The sequence below is a fragment of the Numenius arquata genome, chromosome 2, assembly GCF_964106895.1.
Source record: "Numenius arquata chromosome 2, bNumArq3.hap1.1, whole genome shotgun sequence".
In the NCBI taxonomy this organism is placed as follows: domain Eukaryota; kingdom Metazoa; phylum Chordata; class Aves; order Charadriiformes; family Scolopacidae; genus Numenius; species Numenius arquata.
The window spans coordinates 65,948,121-65,967,047 of record NC_133577.1 but is presented as its reverse complement, the minus strand read 5'-3'; the positions used below and the strand labels follow the sequence as shown (position 1 = coordinate 65,967,047).

The window sequence follows — 18,927 nt, the reverse complement described above, 5'->3', positions numbered from 1 at the left end:
CCCAATACCAATATAAAATATATACATATATAATACATGCTCTGCCCATTCTACCAGCAGGAAGCTGTGCACTCCTGGCAGGGGACAGCAAACGTGGGACACTGCGAGCACTACGGCTTAGAATCATAGAATCGTCCAGGTTGGAAGAGACCCTTGGGATCGAGTCCGACCATCTACCCTACACTACAAAGTTTTCCCCTATATTATATCCCCCAACACCACATCTAAATGTCTCTTAAACACATCCAGGGATGGTGACTCAACCACCTCCCTGGGCAGCCTATTCCAATGCCCGACCACTCTTTCTGTGAAAAATTCTTTCCTAATGTTCAGTCTAAACCTCAGGGGGAAGGGCTCAGGGGTCCGGCACGAAGTTCTCTGGACCGCTGCCGTCATAGAAGAAAAAGAATTTCTCAACAAATTTTCTAATTTTTATCGAATGTGACGTTCATGGTATGAAATAATCCTGTTGGACAGCTTGGGTCGAGTGCCCAGGTCTTGCTCCTCCTCATCCCTGCACCTGGAAAACTGGAGACCTTGAAACCCGAGCTGGCTCCAAAACAGTGAAACCTTGAAACCCCCATGCCGTAGCTGGCTATAAAGTGAATATTTTCCCGAATTCAGACACCAGGGCCTTCTAAAAATGCAGTTTTCCCAAGCGTGAGTGGAGACCTTACTGAAAAGTAAAATTACTGAGGGAGGAATTAAGTCCTGTGTCCCTCAAACCAGGACAGCGTGTTCTGCTCCCACCAGCGGGACCTCCAGGACACCCCACTTCCAAGAGCAGCAGGGATTTAGCCAGGAGGAGAAAAAACTCCATGCTGGAAAGCACCTAATCCATGCAAAAGCTGCGTTTTGAGGACCAGCCTTTTACTGATGTACCCTCCGTTTTTCTCCACTTTATTGAGAAAACTGGTAAAAAAAAAAAAAAAAAAAAAAAGGACGTTTGGGTGGGTTTTTGCGCCGCTGCTGATGTAAACAGTCCCTGGAGCTCTAAGCCCTGCCAGCATAAAACCAGGATTTTCTAACTCCAAACCCCACGTTTCTCCCCAAAATAACCCTCGCTCCTCGCCCACCGAGTGTCGGCGGCGCTGCCACCGGCGCGCGGACCCACCGCGCCGCCCGCTCCACCGGCCGCGCACGCGCAGTGCCCACTCCCTCCCCGACTACAACTCCCAGACGCGCCGGCGCCGGAGCCCTGCCAGCCCGTGTCGGGAGCGCTGATTGGTAGAGACGGTCGGCGCCGCGTGGAAGGCTGCCTGTGATTGGAGGAGCTGGCGGGGCGGCATGGTGGCTCGCCGTTTAAGTTGCGGTGGGTCAGTTGCGGCCGTTGTTTTGCCGTTAGGACCCCCTCCTACAGGAGAGGCCCGTGAGGTGGCGGCGGCGGCTGTGGCTGTGTGCGAGCGGTGCCGATCCTCTGCCGCGCTGCCTCTCCTGGCTCGTTTGGTGAGGGGATTTCCCGCCCTGTTGATGGCCGTTCCCGGTGGGGCCTGCAACGCGCCCTAGCCCGCGTCTCTGCCGGGCGCCTCCGCCAGCCTCCCTGGCGTACCCGGGGCCGCAGGCGGCCCGGCTGAACCCCGCCTCGGAGATTCTGTTCGCTGCCCGCCGGGAGCCCGGCCCTTCAACAGGGGAGCCATGAGCGCGACGGACCGCTCTGCGGGGACCCCCGCTCGCTCCAGAAGGTAGTGTGGAGGCTGCCTCCCCGGTCACCCCGTGCCCAAACTGCTCTGACGGCTCTGGCCCCGCAGCTCTTCCCTTTCTGTCCGGTAGCCAAGGTGTTAAGGCACCCTTTTGTCCGCTTTTGTACCTGCTGTGCTTCCTTACACTTAACTGCTTTCCATTTCTTACTGTTCTTTAGTTCAGTAATAAAGTATTCCCCTTGTGCCTATGTTAGCTGTTCTGTTGTTTAAGGCATTTCTGGTGAGAAAGTTCCTATATGAAATGATCATATTATTGCATAATATTTAATATTTTCCTGTGGTGCCAGGAGTTAAAGAGCTTGGCACGTTTTCATGGATGTAGCATGCTGAGGCTCTATCAAAGCAGCTTTGGTAAGCTGTCCATAAAGGTCACTACTGTCTCAGTGTCACCTGCCAGGTCAGTTTATGATCAAAGTTCTGGCACTGACTCCAGAATCAGCTTCTGGACTGTGTTTTTGTTAAGCAGATCTTTAATAGAGAGGCTTCTTTGCTTTAATTCTGTTACTCCTGGTATCATTAAAAAAAAAGTGTCAAATCAACATAAATAACAAAAAGAATACTTTCCAAGAGTTTGGTGCTTACTTGAGCAGATTAAATGTTTGATTGTAGTAAACATTGCTTAAAATAAAAATCAGACATGTAATTACACTTACATATTCTTGATTTACGTAGTATTGACATGCTTTCCCTCTAGTACCTCAATTTAAGATTCAAGAACTTGGAAGCTTCTATTTCACTATCAAGGGTGGACAAGCTGTGTGGATAAGAACATCAAGTGCACAAGAAAGGAAAGCATGTAGATTCCTAGACCTACACCTTAATTTAGTGGCTGGTGAATCAGCTTGTCTGAATTACTGGCTTTATTCAACAGTCTTTCTTTAGAAAGTGTTTTTCTCTCTGGGTATCAGCTAGTGATTCTGTCAGAGATTGTCTTCCTGTTTATCTTGCAGTGGCTGCTGCTTCTAATTGCACAACAATGGACTTTTTGTCCCCTTTGTTCTCTCCTTCTTTCTTTTCCTTGTCTTCCTTTTGCATTCACTCTTCCCAAATAATTTCTGAGACATTTTTCTTTCTCCCTTTTCCATCAGTTTGCTCCATCTCCACAGTACAGTAACCCTGCAAGCTGTTTTACATCAAAGCTTTTGGTTCTCCTAAATGCCGTGGTCTCCTGTTAATACCTGGAGCACAGGAAAGCTAATTGATGCTTCAGACTGAATCTGTGTTAAAATTGAAAATCTATTTGTAACTATTTTATAAGGTTTTTTTACTTTATTGTTTGAGGCTTGCGTGTCATTAGAAACTGTTTCTGTCCAGGCTGGCAACCCCCCATGTCTCCTCCAGATATGCTAGTTCTCAATCTCCAAGTCAGGAGGACTTTACTCCTCTCCCTTCAATCAATGAGCGTTTGGCCTTTCTCCGTCCTTCCCGGGAGCTGCTGGAATACTACCGCAAGAAGATTGCTGACTTTGATGAGGAACATGAAGATTTGGTAAAAAGGCTGGAGAGATACAAAGAAACATATGATGAGCAGGTTAGGAAAAGAGTTTTTGAATTATGATCCTTACACAAACTTAAATTTAATGTTTTTCTTCAGTTGAAAACTCAGCACAGATGATGGTCTAAAGTTTTACCAGTAATGTGGTAGAACTCAGCCTAAAAGGAAATAAGTAGATATCAGGGTTTGATTGTAAAATCTAGCTGTCATCTGTAAAGGCAAAGAGAAATGTGCCTGGAGGATATTCTTCTATTCTTATTATAGTTTGATTATATCTTCACAGTGGGTTGTTTGTTTCTGGTTTTTGGTTTGTTTGTTTTTGTTTTTGTTTTTTTTTTAAATTAAAGCCTGAGTTTAGATGTTCAGTTCTAATGTCCAGCTTCTTTCCCTTGTTTCTCATAGTGAAGAATGAGTACCCTTTTGTCTAAATTTAATGAGCTTTGAGATACAGATATAATTTGTATTTGCTGCAATGGAATTCATAAGCTTGGCCATGGGCTATTAAGCAGTAGTACTACACAGCCAATAAATGTGAATTTAAAAGAAACTGCAAAACCTAAAAATCTTTGCCTTTTAAGAGGAAGAAATCTTACAGAACGTCTGTAACTTCAGTGCTCTGATATGCCTTGCAGCACATGTCTGTCTAGCAGTCATTTCTATAATTGTGAATGACCCTTTGGGAATAGAATGATCATTTCTGAAGTGGTTGAGGTGCCTCCTAAAGTACTGGCCATGCTTGAGGCAGCCTGAAAGCTCTCAGGAAATGTGGTATAAAAGTTATTCTCATTCAACATATGAGGAAAAAGAGGGACAGATTCCAAAATACTGCCTTCTCTCCTACGGCAATGGTTTTCTGAATGGTTTGTTAGTTTTCCACACTAGGTAGAAAGTCATTAATGAAACTTAGTAACTAGACAGATTTCTTACTACTAAACCATACAGGAATTTTCATGTTTATTTTTCAGTAATTTCTTTTAAGAGTCAGTACTATTACAGAGGCTTTGCTAGGTGTTTGTTGATGTCAGACTTGCCATATCTGTGCCACTCTGACTGCCAGTGCAGAAGTGCAACCACTGGAAACTGAAGATCCTAGCTTAGGCCTTATTTCACTGTTGTATAATGAGAATGATTCTCAGGGCTCTGAACATCCTGTTGAAACATTTTTTAATAATTTTTCCAATACTGCCCTCATCTGGTCAAATTTTGTAAGTGATTAAAATAATTACAGTTAAGTTACAAGCTCAGGGCGCAAGCAGTTTGAAGTTTGTAAGTGTTGCGCGATGCTCTGTATCATTTCAAGTACCTCATTCTCTCTACCTAGCACAAATTGCAGCAGGAAGTGCATCAGCAGGAAGAGGAGATTGCAGAGTTGCAAAAGGCTTTGAGTGATATGCAAGTCTACCTCTTCCAGGAGAGGGAACATGTCCTTCGTCTTTACTCAGAGAATGACCGGCTGAAAATCAGGTGTGCTGTCTTAGATGGTGGGCTGGGTCACAGGCAGTAGCAATTGCCTGTGTTATGTTCTAGTTCTCATCCAGATCTGGAGTCTTCAGAGAAGCAATTATGCCACACTTCCTAGGGGGAGGGCTCCTATGAAATCATACCAATCTTGGAGGTGGAATGCAATCTGTCGGGCTGCTAAATATGTTTCTACTTACTATTATTCCTCCTATTCAGGTAGTAGACGGAAGAGCAGAAGTTAAACATACATTCAGATTTGATTGTGAGTTGCCAGTTGGAATGTGGAAGTTCTGATTTAAGTAGGCTGTGGTGGGCTGACCTTGACTGGATGCCAAGTGCCCGCCTAGGTGCTTTATCATTCCCCCTCCTCAACTGGACAGGAGAAGAGAAAAATGTGATGAAAGGCTCATGGGTTGAGATAAAGACAGGGAGATTACTCAGCAAAAATAAAATCAGAGTAGGATAATGAGAAATTATAACAAATCCTAAAACACCTTCCCCCCACCCCTCCCTTATTCCCAGGCTCAACTTCACTCCCAATTTCTCTGCCTCCTTCCCCTGGGTGGTGCAGGGGGATGAGGAATGGGGGTTGAGGTCAGGTCATCACATGTGACGCAGCTCCTTCCTCCGTGCTCTCTTCCCCTGCTCCAACATGGGGTCCCACCCATGGGAGACAGTCCTCCATGAACTTCTCCGATGTGAGTATTTCCCACAGGCTGCAGTTCTTCATGAACTACTCCAGCATGGATCCTTTCCATGGGGAGCAGTCCTTCAGGAACAGAATGATCCAGCACGTATCCCTCCCAGGGTCACAAGTCCAGCCTGTAAGCCTGCTCCAGTGTGAGCTGCTCTCTCCACGGGTCCACAGGTCCTTCCAGGAGCCTGTTCCAGTGCAGACTCTCCATGGGGCTACAGCCTCCTTTGGGTGCATCTACTTCCTCCAGCATGGGGTCCTCCAAGGGCTGCAGATTGATATCTGCCCCAACATGGTGCTCCATGGGCTGCAGGGTGACAGCCTGCCTCACCATGGTCTTCACAGGCTGCAGGGGAATCCCTGCCCTAGCACCTGGAGCACCTCCTCCCCCTCCTTCACTGACCTTGGTGTCTGCAAGGCTGTTTCTCACATGTTCTTGCTTTTCTCTCTTCCAGCTGCTGCTGTGCAGCAAGTTTTGCCCCTTTTTAAATATGTTATCACAGAAGCTCTACTACTGTCACTGGCTGGCATGGCCTTGGCCAGAGGCATGTCAGTCTTGGAGCCGGCTGGTATTGGCTGTCAGACACGGGGGAAGCTTCTGGCATCTTCTTAACAGAAGCCAACCACTGTAGCCCACCCGCTACCAAAACCTCACCACACAAACCCAATGTGCAGACCTTGCACCTGCCTGGCAAAACTTCCTCCCGCAGCCCTAAAAACACTTAAATTCAAATAGAAAATACAGACCAAAGCCAATAGTTTACCCTCACTCTACGAGTTCGTGTTGACAGCTACTCCTGTAGCTGTGCTCCTGAACTGGAATATAACCTGCTGTACCAGACTAGTTGCCAATGGTAAAGGAGTTCCCAACCTTCTTCAGAACATTTGTGGGTGATAATATCAAGTTTTCTGTTAAAGTTTTAAGAACTTAAGTCAAAATGTTTGTTGGTGTTCCTTGGTGCTTTTCAAGAGTGTGTCAAAAAGCCTGATACAGCCCTTAATCTAGTTTGCTTTAAGAATAATGGAGGCTTACAATCTGTTGAATAAAGGGTATCAAAGGATTTTAGGTAGTTCATGACTCTGGAATGCAAATTCTTTACCACTGTGTGCTATTGCTGGATCAGCCTATGTAGTATTGTCATATTTGAAAAGAGAAATGCTCCCCAGTGCCAGCGGAATTGGTGGGGTTCTTATTATATCAGCAACATCAGTAATGTCTTCAGGAGTTTGTTTTTGAAGAAGCATTTTCAAGAACTGCGACAGTTTGGGAAACTTGTAAGCATTAACGAGTAAACTAGAAGGACAGTGCATCACAATGTCTTGATTTAATTAAAAATAGCAATGTGCTGACCACTTTCTTTGAATTCCAGGGAATTGGAGGATAGAAAAAAAATTCAACATCTCCTGGCTTTAGTGGGAACAGACAAAGGAGAAGTTACATATTTTCACAAGGAGCCTCCACATAAGGCAAGTTCCATTTTTCTCTAGAACTCTGCTTTTGATTGTAACATGAAGATCTGTACCCCAGAGGCTGACCACAGACCACATCTGTCCTGCAAGTCAAAAGTTGCTAAATGAGCTCAAAGCAGGAAGGGATCTGTAGCAACATCAGGCTTTAGTATAGTTCCTGACAGATAGTAGGAACAGGTGCACTGGAAGTAGGTTATCTTAGCATCAGTCCCCTTCTACCTTCGAAACATGCTTCCAGATCAGGCTTCTAAGTGTCAGACAGGAGCCTGAAGCCACCTGGCAAATGGTCATTGAGAAGTTGGAGAGAACACCACAAAGAGAAAAAGAAAAAAAAGTGCAGAAAATTACCAGATTGGGTGTTTGAAGATCAGCTGTCTCGGAGTGCCTGTCTCTTATGGTCTCAGTAAAGACTAAAGCAGTGTTAAGGTTGCTGCAGCAGCTTCTTGGGCAGAAGATTGCAGAAGAGCCATCCTCTCTAGGCAATATTGTATCGCATATTTCAGAAGTAATGTCAAATTGATTAAATGGCAGTGCATATGAAGCGCAGTATAGTTCAATCTACTTAAAGTCATGAATGATTTGGACATACAGAGCCTATGGTGGAATATAGGATTTATCATGGAAATAAGGTGCAGAAGAAGGCTAAAGTATGCTGCATTGTTTGTGGTTACTCTGCACTGCTCAAGCAGTTAAAAAATCTCGCAGAAGCTTTAAAATTCCCTGATGCAGAGTAGCCCTAAAATTAGGTCTGTTATATAGCATCAACCTCAAGATAAGCATTGGGGTTATAACCTGCTCCCTCATGGCCTCTTATTTTTAAGTGGGTTTCAGTTCAATAGTTGCGTTGTTTCGATAGTTCTATCGGTTAGCTTTTATCCCAGGCTTGTTCAGTAGTTTGAATGAATGTGCTGATAAATCAAGCTTCGTGTTTCTCTGTCTTGCTGAGGCAAGTAGGAGTATGTAAGAAGGAAATAACATAATCTTCATTTTCACCTTCCCTCTTCTCCTCTCTGTTCCCAAAATGCTTCTTTTCCTGCTGTGGGTGCTGATCCTAATCCATTTTCATCCTAATGAAGCTAGCAAATGCAGGATTACTTTCCAGTTGTTATGGTGAAAAAAAAAAAAAATAGAGGCAGAAATGGCAAAACTCAGCCATGATAAAGGAAACTTTTCAACACGGACATTACACTTGTGAATGTCTTCTTGTCTTGTCATAGAAGTAAGGTGATGCTGTTCTTTTGGATATCTCATTTTACTCTTCAGGATTTGTTCTTGACCATTGCAACTTCGCTGAAGTCAGATGTTTAACTGAGATATCTAATCTTTTTTCTTTAGGTTACTGTTCTGCAAAGGCCGGCTAAATCCAGAGATCCACATGAACGAAATGATACTTCTAGAACAGGTACTACACCAGGCTGATCTGGCAGCAGCTCAGATATTGATACTTGTTTCTCTGTGTGTTTTTTGTTGTACTGTGAATACTTTGGTATGCCTCCAGTAAGTTCCTTAAATGCATCCATGCGTACATACATACACGTGCAGTGCTCTTGGCTTCCCTTCAAAATCTTTTAAAAAACTTGACCTGGTTCTCATGTCTGTCATCTGCTCAACTAGAGAAGAGGCTGGTATGACTGTGGAATGGCTGTTCTGGGACTATACAGCTACCAAGTGGACAGGCACCCTTAGCCATAGCCATTCAAGATGTGGGGTTCTGCCTGCCTCTAGTGTAGGCAGTAGTGTGGGTCTATATGCCTACTTACCAGTCTTCTCTTTTGAAAGAACTGCCTCCTCCAAATTGAAACTTCCAATTGAAGTTAGCTAACAAGCTCAAAACTCATTCCAGGCTTGATGCTCGTGCACCTGTGTCACCTGCCTATTCATCATTCATTTAAGAAAATTTAAGATTGCCTTCTATATATGCCAAAAAAGATGAGTAGGTTGCCTAAATACTGTGGTGTGATAGTGTGAGATAACTTATGCAACCACTATAAGTTCTGAAACTTTTCATCCAGCTAGTCCTTTTGGAATTCCTTGTGGCTGTAGCACAGGCAAGTTTTTTCCTGTTCTTATAGGCCAGCCAGCGCATACAGTATTTCATCCTTGGAAAGGTACTGCAGGTGGTTTGGAAAACCCTTTTCTACTTCTGTTAAATTTCTGCAATAGGCGCCAAGAGAAGCACTTCAAAAACAGCAGCAAAAGGAGAGAAACCAGAAAGTCCTGAGAGGTATCAGAGAGACAATCAAACACTCCTACTTCAGGTAAAACACATTTGGTAACTGATGGACATAATTCCTGACTGTCCAGGAAATTATGATAGACAAATATGCTGTCTGCTTACATAAGATGTAGACATACCAATTTCATCAGTCCCCACATCTTACTATGGGTTCCCACTTTCTATTGGCTTACTTAGCTGTTCCTTTGTAGTGAATGTAGGCTTAGATATAAGAATTTGGGTCTGATTTGGGAAGCTTTACATAAGCAGATATTCCAGTAATGTCAGCTGGAATGTGTTACCCTTAAATATAGAATGTGTAATTGATGTTATCTCCCATAATATGATTGTGGCAATCAATTTACATTAAACCCCCAGGAGATCTGCAGGGCTGGGTATTTTGTGGAAGTCTGACAAAAGTAATGTGTCTGAGACAGAATTAGGCAGCCCTGATAAGATGCACTGGTATAACGAAATGTTTCTTTTGCTAGACTTCAGTGAAAGGTAGGGTGTGGATAGCATGACAGAATGAAAGATAAAACGTACAGCATCATGGACTGGGGATGATACCAGAAGCTGTATGGAGAGCAAGAGGAAGGATGAGTCAATAAAAACAAATTAAAGAGCACACTTGTACAGCAGATAGATTTATTTTTATTTTTAATTTTATTTTTATGTTTTTGGTTAAGGGCAGTGGTGGCTGACCTAGTGGCCAGTTAGCTGTCTAACAGCTATTTATTCTGGAGTAAAAGCATCATACAAAACTGTCATAAAAATAAGCCACCTAAATACACACCAAGATTTTTCAGATAGTTTCTTACATGTAGACCAGATGCACATTTTCCAATCACTTGTTCCAATTTGTCTCCCTATGTGCCCTAGCTCAAGATTCTTTGTATCCCTCTTCTTCGCTCATTATCTTGTTTACATTTAGTGACTCATTCTGATTAAGTAATTTCTTTTGTTCAAGATAGGTGGAATTGCTGCCTTCCTAGTATTTGGGTGTTTTTACATCACCATTTCATTGGAAGATAGTAGCATAGGGACAGAAGTGTATCTGCATATTCCACAGGATTTGTCACATCCTATGTGCAGTTCAAATCTTTCCAATATCTTCCATCTATTTTTGCTGCTTATAGTATGCCAGTCTTGCCTATAGCATGATTTCTTTTTTCTTAAAATGTTTTAGTTATTTGAAATACTTAGCATTCAAACAAAAATTTTTAGAAATTAGAAGTCTCAAAGGTAATATCGGGTAGAGCCTTTGATGTGAGTCTTGGAATTTAAAAGAGACTTGCAAGGACAAGAGCAGAGCTGCTGTGAGGTTTTATTCAGTAATGTCTTTATATGCCGATTCAGGTGGAGGCCCTGCAAGCTCAGATAGAAGAACAGACACGATTATCCAAGGAACAGGTTGAGGCACTACTAGAGGACAGGCGGATTCACATGGAGGAAGCTGAGGTCCAGCATCAGAGGGACCAGGCCAAGATCAAAACTATAACAGATAAGTGAGTGCGAGAGAGTGACCATGAGGTAGTCATGAGATGAGAAGAGAGGGGAACAATAGAAATATTTTGGGTTTCAGTATGTTGCTTTCTGCAGCAGGCAGAAAAGCAAATTATGCAGCCATCTGTTTGGTTGTGTGTGTGGAAGGAGATGAATGGAGTAATCTACATATTAAAAATCCTATTTTACATTGGAAGAACATGACTTCTTTCATTAGATGAGAGGATCTAAACTCATTAGGAAAGCACCTATCTCTGTCTTCAATGCTTCTTTCAACTTCCTTGACTGAGGAAATTAAGGGAGGAACAAGGAGAGAAGTTAATTAACTCCACTGGGATCCCTTTTTACAGACTCCATAAGACCCAAAATCTCTTATATGAGAGTACCCGTGACTTTCTCCAGCTCAAGTTTGATGCCCGAGCCAATGAGAAAGCATGGATGGCAGAGAAGGACAGTCTCTTGAGGAAACTTGACAAAGATCTGGATCAGCTTATCATCAGCAAGGAACCAGGAAGAGAGAAGAAGCAGAGAGATACCAAGAAGAGGCTTCAAGCAGATGATGGGGCTTGGAAACTCCACAGCAGAGAAATAAAGGTGATTTTTTTTGTCCTAGGTAGAGGCTCTTTAACAGCTGTTGATGAGAATTGCAAGCATCTGGGATTTGCCAAGATAGGCAGTAGCTTGCAGGTGTTTCAAAGCTGTACTGGCTTGCCATAAGTCATGTTGTTGTTGGCAATAATGTAAAAAAAAAAAAAAAAAAACAAAACCAAAACACCTCTCCTGCCTCAAAATCAGCATTGCTTGCAAATTTCAGGTAAAATGTTTAGTTAGGATTTATGGTAGCACTTTACTGTTGGCTTCTTTTATGCCCAGAACAAATCCCTGCTTCTGCAAGCCATGTGATATATGGGCCAACAGTTCTTAACCTGCTTGTTGCACGTGCCTGTTTTTCAGTGTAAGTGCTCTCAGCTAATGGGCTTAGAATGCAGTGCCTGTATCTTCCTTGCTGCTGTCAGGAGAGAATAAGTCCTTTCAGTTGATGTCCCCCAGCTCTTCTACACTAGTCAGGATTTTTCTTCCACTTCTAGTGTACTTGCAGTGAGAAGTTGGGAGATCTGAAGTAGGTAAGCAGGCAAAAAGGACTTGGAAAGTAAACAGGCAATAGGGAATTGGGTTTTTGCCTACTGCTGAATGCAGATGCTTCTGAAATACAGTACTGGGCAAGCAGCTATGAAAAGGGGAATTACAGCATTAGTTGAATATTATTTTTAAGGGGAAAGGGAGAGCGTTCATCAACTGATGATGAGCAATCATGCAGAACTGATAACCTAATTAAAAGGTTTTGGTAATGGAAGTGGTGTTAGAATATTGTCCTTACCTAATTACTTCATTAGCTCCAGCTGTTAATTCTTATTTGCCTGTCATTTTGTCAGTCTAACACACTTGCTTTTCCAGAGCAGGGCAAATTTTGTGAGCGCTGGTTTTTGAGTTGATTCTTTCTGTTCCTACTATGTCCTAGTCACTGCAAGAACAGCTAATGCAGGAACAGCGCCTATCAAACATGTATAGAGAGCAGTGTGTCACCCTGGAAGATGAGCTGGCTAGGATTCGTGAGGAAGGAGATGCTGGCAGAGAACTTTTTAAGGTAATTAGTCTGTAATCATCTCCTAGCTATGTGATGATCTTGCAGCCTTTACTTTGTATACCCTATTGAGTTTTCATCTCCATAGGAACGCTCAGAAAAGATGGGGAAGCGCCTCAAGCTGATGACTCAGCGATATGAGGCCTTGCAAAAACGTCGTAATATGGAAGTGGAAGGCTTCAAGAATGACATTAAACAGCTTCGGCAGAAGCTGAAGGATGTAGAGAACCAGCTTTTTAAGGTAATAACTAAGCATTTCTGAGGCAGACTATTACGGGTTTTACCCTATAGAGGTGTATAGTCAGTATTTAAATGCAGTATTTCCCTAGAGTTTAGGAAACAATTTTTTTCCTAAGTGGTCCTTTAGGTATTAATATTTCACAAAACTTCCCCTCTTAATGTATTTTATAAAGCAAAAAAGATTTGTCTTTGTTAGTCAGGCATCAAGCTTGCCAGGAACTGTCCTGATTATACATTAGCTGTATATTTTTGTTGCAACTCTGAAAAGTTCTTATCTGGTGCCTGCAGCCCACTTAGCTGTCTTAAAATTGCAAGGTAGTAAAGTAGTTTGTTTCAGAACTATATCCTGCAAAGAAAATGATGATTGGTTTTCTTTCTGTGGGCTATACTGTTTGGTTTTGTTCCGGTAAGAGGTAGATCATTGACTACTAGATATTGTGAATATTCTATTTATTCCTTTGTTAATATCATATTTGTAACTCTTCAGAAATCATTGCAGAAACAATGGCTGGAAGTTGAAGCTGTGTACTCTGTAGTAGGTTCCAGATGTGTAGATTAACATCGGAACATATTAGATGGGAAGCCACAGCCCTGTTGCTGCTTGGAGTTTAGGATGAGATATTTATCTAAGATATGCTTGAGAGGATGGTCTAGGCATAGCTTTTGTCCAGCTGACTCTCCGGAGCCTAGTGGTGCCACCAATTCACTTGTTTTCTGTACTTTTAGCACACAGTTCAGTTTACTTAGACTAACACATTTGTCTTCACTAAAGGCTTTGATTATTTTATTGGGGGGGTGCGTGTTAAACTTTACTCTTTAAGGACTAAACAGCATATGTGAAAGGCAGAAAAACTGCCCATTATACCTTTACTAAGACCTGTATGTTTTGTAACTGTGAGTGTGCTCTTCATTGTATTCTTAATTTCTTCATCACTTTCAACCACAAGAGGGCAGAGGAACAGAATACTTGCTAGGAGTCTCCAGAGTGATCTTTAAATCCTTCTTACCGCTTGAGGTCAAACTGACTACAGATGACTAAATTTCCTGATTTGCATATTAAAATCTTTGACCAAGAACTACCTGATGACAATGAGACACCCTAAAGGGTTGAGAGAAGAGATGGCTTTGAGAGCAGCTTTCAAGGCTGTGCTGCTCTGCTGTTTAAAGTGACTGGGCTGGCATCCTATCCAGTTCCATGGTGACAGGAAATGGCAGCCGTGGCTAACTTGCCATCAGCAATTCTGATTATCAAGTGGACTTTGTTCAGTTCAGTATGGGCCATATGGCATGGCCTGAGACCAGGCGGTGTACTTGAACTCCTCTTGAATCATATGCAGTTTGGAAGGCAGCAGGTTGGCCACAGCAGTTAAACCACCTCTAGTTCTATCCAGCACCAGAAGATGACAAAATGTCATCATATCAGGTGAGGTACTTAGAACTAGATAAAAGTTAGTTGATAAATATTTTAACTTGTCTCTTTTTGTGGGTCTCTATGTAATACAGGAATTGGAAAGGAGTCAGCAGGTTATGGGTGGTAAACTTGATTGTATTCTATCCAGATTTCTTCCTCACAAGTAATATAACACCATAATGTATAGAAGCTTTGTTCTTTCATTTTGGTTCTGGAGCACCTTTCTATTGGTGATACACATTAGGCTAGTGATACTAGCTTAAGCATCCTCTTGGCTAGCAACAAAGGGTCTCCTTTAGAGGTGCCTCACTCATATCCTCGTCATAATACTCTTTAAATTGTATTCTGTATAGCTTTGTTTTTTATATCTGTTTTTCTTTTCCTTTTTAGGTGACTCTGAATATTGGACCAGACCAGGATCTTGCAATTCTACGTGAGGTCCACCAAGGAAACAGACTAACCCGTAAAATTCAAGGAGAACTAAAAAATTTAAAAGCAAAAATCTATGGCTTAGAGAATGAACTACGAGTCTGCTGAAGCTGAGGTATTAGCTGGCATCCTAGTTTTAGGAATGGGACATTGCTAGACTGGAATAGTTGTATGTGAGAGGAGCTCCTGCCTATCCGTTTCCTGGCATCCAGTGACAGAAGGCTTGAGGAAATCTGCAGTTAATATCATAATATTGTACATAAGCCATTCCTAACATGCCAGATTATATCACTGTTTCAGCTGAGAAATGGCACCTGATAAGACTGACACAGAAGTACATGATGACTGATAACAACAGGAATATGCTTATGACTTCACCTTACCTTCATATCTGGTAGGGGTCAGTGTATACTGGCCTTCACTTTTATGTGGAGCTTGTTATAAACCACATATGGTTATAATGAAATTAATAATCATGGAAGGATCTAGTTCAAGATTGGAATTGCTTGACTGACTTTTTTCTATGTGAGAAGCAGCTTTTAAAATGGTTTAAATGATTACCGATTTAGTTCTTAGGCACTTCAGGATGTAACTGGAAATTTTCTTTGAAAAAGACCACATATAGAAAATACGTACTAAAGTTTATTACATCTCTTACATCTACATACTCTCCCCTTGACAGTATAACTGTTTTTAAATGGCTTCCCTTTGCTTCATTTTAACCTAATTGGGGCAAACCTGACTGATTTAATATGGTGGAAAAATATAACTTGTTATGGAACTCATTTGCAAGAACTAGCAACATCAACACTTGCTTTGAATGTTGGGGGGGAGGCAAATGCTACACTATGGAGTGTCATCTTCTCATCCCGTTCCTCCAAGTTTATCTTGACACACAGAGGAAGTCCATAATAAAAGGCATCTAGTATCTTTCTTAACCACCATATTATCTATCTTGGTAGCTTTAAACGGGATCATGGTTATGTACCAACAAATTGTAGTCAACTTTTGCTACAGCAGTTGTTACTACTGAACTGTAACTGAAATTGGGGTGGAAGAGCAGGTGCGTAGTTGCTACATGATGAATATAGCTCTAGCTATATGATGATTATCTTTGTACCAGACATCAGGACTTGGCAATTCTAGGAAACAGATGAAATCATGAAAAGGGTTACAACATGGCTTCAGCCCAGTTTATAATTGCAGGTATTCATGCTTTTACTGTAGCATCAGCACATCTTGTCCACCTTGTAGACAGACAGCAGATCTGTGTTGGAAAAGGGATTTCAGTGCCTCTGTTCCTACCCTGAGTACCTTTCCTACCTCATTAAACGTGACAGAAGCAGAATAATGTCTTTCTGAAGTATACACGTATAGGCTACAAGCACTTCCTTTCATGTTGAAAAGAACTTGGTGTGTGAAAGCAGGCGGTTTCTTTTGAATGTGGTTGTGGTCATGGAGGTCCCCATTCAGTGTTTGGGAGAGGCAGATATGCAAAAGATAGTTTTGTGCTGTCAAGATTTGGAGAAAGCCGGTGCTATAAAAAAAAATAAAAATAATTCTAAATCAATGCGGGAGGGGAAATTCCCTTGAGAAGTTGGGGCTCACTTCAATTGTGGATTTTTTTTTTTGTGACAAGCTTGCTGTGCTTTATGGTCCTGTGCTTTTTGTTTTGTATGTGTTCTTGGGGTCAAATTCGTCACAAACAGACTTTAGTGTGGGTGGCTGACAGTCCGTATCTAGATGCTGAACTACTACTATGGTTTACAAGAGGCTGTTCTAAAGTATGTTGCAATAATTAGTTTAGCTGAAAATGCTGAACTGGTTCAGAAAGCAATTCATGAACAACTTGGGTGTTGATGCTATGTGGACAGTTGAAGGTTATTAAATAACACTAACAGTCAATTAGTCTCACTCTTTGTTGACTAGTACTTTCTCAGATAAGTCTAGCTAATTAAAGTGAGTTTGTATGTGAAATAACATGCTACTGGCTTGAAGATAAACTATCAAAGTTATCACAGATCTTGGAAGGCTGCTTTTGAAAATTGCCACGTAATGAAGTATTAGCCACTTATTCAGCAGGATCCATCTACTTAAATTCAGCTGGTGGGTAACTAGCAAAACATCTCTTGAACCTATCGAAATAAATGGGTTTCTGTTTATTTTCAACTCTTTCAAGCTAAAGAATTGTCTATGAAATTATATTTTCCTCACTTGAAAGCCATGAAGAGTGTCTGGATAAAAACTGTAAGCTTTAGTGTTCAGGTTTGTAAGACTGGGAGGAAATATTGGAGGAAGAAGGATGTAAATGTTTAATTTCCTGCCTTCCTTACCAGTATTCCTTATTACTTGGAAGACTGAACAGAATAAAATGACAACGTTCCTCATATTTCTGCTGGTGTGTCAAAATCAAAGTGCAGCCTGACCTTTATTCTTAATTTTTCACTAGGCTATAAAACCTTCCTATTTGGAGAGGGGCATGGTGGGGAAAATCATGGTAGTGCTGATCTGCAAATCCATTTTATTTGGAAGCTTGAATTTTTGTCCAAGGGCAGGATGTGTAAAGTATTGTACATGCTCTTTCTGTGTGACATCATGTGATCATGTGAAATGTTGCTTTATGTTGCCAAAACAGATGAGGACCTTCAAGCCAAGAATTGCTTTAAAAAACCAAGTGCTTTCTACCATTGACAACTACCCTTTAAGATGTCAGTAAAGAATTATTGGTATTTCCAAGAGGGTTTCCTGAAAAAGTTTCTAAGACCCATATTAGTCACTTTTCTTTAACAAATCTTGGGTAGAAAACAAAAAATGGCACTTACTCCGAAGAATGATTAGATTTTTTTTTTTTGCTATTTTAAGTTTATAATGTGTGACTTGTATCATTTCAATATAATTAAATTCCAGGTTATGTATGTAGGAGCACATAATTTGAAAGCTCTCCAAAATGGCTGATTCTTGGAATATGGAAACTATCCTACAGAGGATTAAAAGTTAGAACTGGACAAATATTCTTAGCGTGAGCCAAGACACTAAAATGTTTCTTGCATAAATAGGAGAAAAGTGAGCAGTAGAGGAAAAGTTTATTGTTGTGTAGCCGTTTTAGGTAAGGAAGGAGTGTGTCCGTTTCAGAAAGGACATTGAAATATTGGGTAAGGCACAGAACCACAGATGATTCAGCAGAAAAGGTTGTGCAAGAGCTCATATTGTATTACATTAAGAAGACTGATTAATATACATGTATCTCAAAGATGAAAAACTATCAAAGGCCTCGCTGGCCTAGCACAGAAAGGCAGAACAAGAACCATTAGCCTGAACCTGAATTTAAAATAGTGTAGTTTGGTTTTTTTATTAAGAGGAAGATTGCACTTTTTTCCCTCATTACAGCAAACTCTTTGTGGAGGTAACGAATTCTCCATCTCTGTCTTCAAATGAAAGAATGATTGCACCTCTGGAGAAGGTAGCTTGTTTTAATAAGTTACTGGGTTTGACACATTAGAACTTAATGAAACCTAATGACGTGAACTAACAGGAAATCATTTAATGGTCCCTTCTGGCTTTAAACTTATGATTTATTTATATGCAATATTTGTAGGGGGTTTTTCAGCACCCATGCAGTTGCCTTAATTATAAGAATATATGCTGTGTCAGCTCACCCTACACAGCAAAGTTACACAAGGTAAAAAAGCCAAAACAAAATTAAAAAAATCCCTCATAATCTTCCTATACCACAACTTGCAGTAATTCCCAAATTAATTGATGCTGTGACTGTGCTTAAAAAGGCAGCAGATCAACAGCAGCCCCAGATCTGATAGCTGTCAGAATAAATCTAAATAATAGTACAGTATATACTTGTATGCAATGGCTGTACTTAAATTTGCTTATGTAAGTAGTAGTACTAATACAGAAACACACATTTTACTGGTATGAGTGCACTCTGTGGGCAGCCTAATATTCTGGAATTGTAATGTCTGTATGTAGGCCAGGAATTTTGATAATCAGATTTTTGAGACTAGCTGGGAGCAACATCCTTGTATACTTTGTTCTGGTAGATCTGTTCATAGTTGTGAAAAGGGATGTCGTTCAGACTTTTAATTACAGCTCACAAACACATTTAATTCTGCTGTACTTAAATGTATTTGTGCCTGCTCAGTAAAACAGTAATAAAGATGTCTCATTTGCCCCCATTCAAAGTTGCATCACAGCTCAAATTTTATATAAGGAACACTTTAAGATTTTTTTTCAAATGATGGATTCTACACCCAGGACAGAGTAACACTGGGCGTAAGTATAAACTGGGAGAGGAGTGGCTGGAGAGCAGCCCTGCAGAATGGGGTCTGGGGCTGCTGGTGGGCAACAGGCTCGACAGGAGCCAGCAGCGTGCCCTGCAGCCAGGAGGGCAAACCGCATCCTGGGGTGCATTAAACACAGCATCACCAGATGGTCAAGAGAGGTGATTATCCTGCTGTGTTCAGCGTTGGTGTGGCCTCACCTGCAGTAGTGTGTGGTCCTGGGCCCCACAATTTAAGAAGGATGTGAAGGTCCTTGAATGTGTCCAGATGAGGGCAACCGGGCTGAGGGTGGGCTGGAAGGATTTTCCTATGAGGAGCGGCTGAGGATTTTGGAGTTACCAAGTTTGGAGAAAAGGCTGAGGGGTGACCTCA

At 41.6% G+C, this 18,927-nt stretch overlaps 1 protein-coding gene across 1 annotated transcript; it reads left to right on the top strand.

Moving 5' to 3' along the window:
- The first annotated feature begins 1,635 nt into the window (after positions 1–1,635).
- On the top strand, positions 1,636–14,371 carry CCDC77 (coiled-coil domain containing 77). The gene is made up of 11 exons (XM_074169084.1): positions 1,636–1,682; positions 3,015–3,231; positions 4,517–4,659; positions 6,721–6,817; positions 8,156–8,222; positions 8,984–9,078; positions 10,395–10,543; positions 10,892–11,135; positions 12,061–12,186; positions 12,272–12,424; positions 14,225–14,371. Exons 1-11 carry the CDS (start codon positions 1,636–1,638, stop codon positions 14,369–14,371), a joined length of 1,485 nt encoding a protein of 494 aa, XP_074025185.1.
- The last annotated feature ends 4,556 nt before the right edge of the window (positions 14,372–18,927 follow it).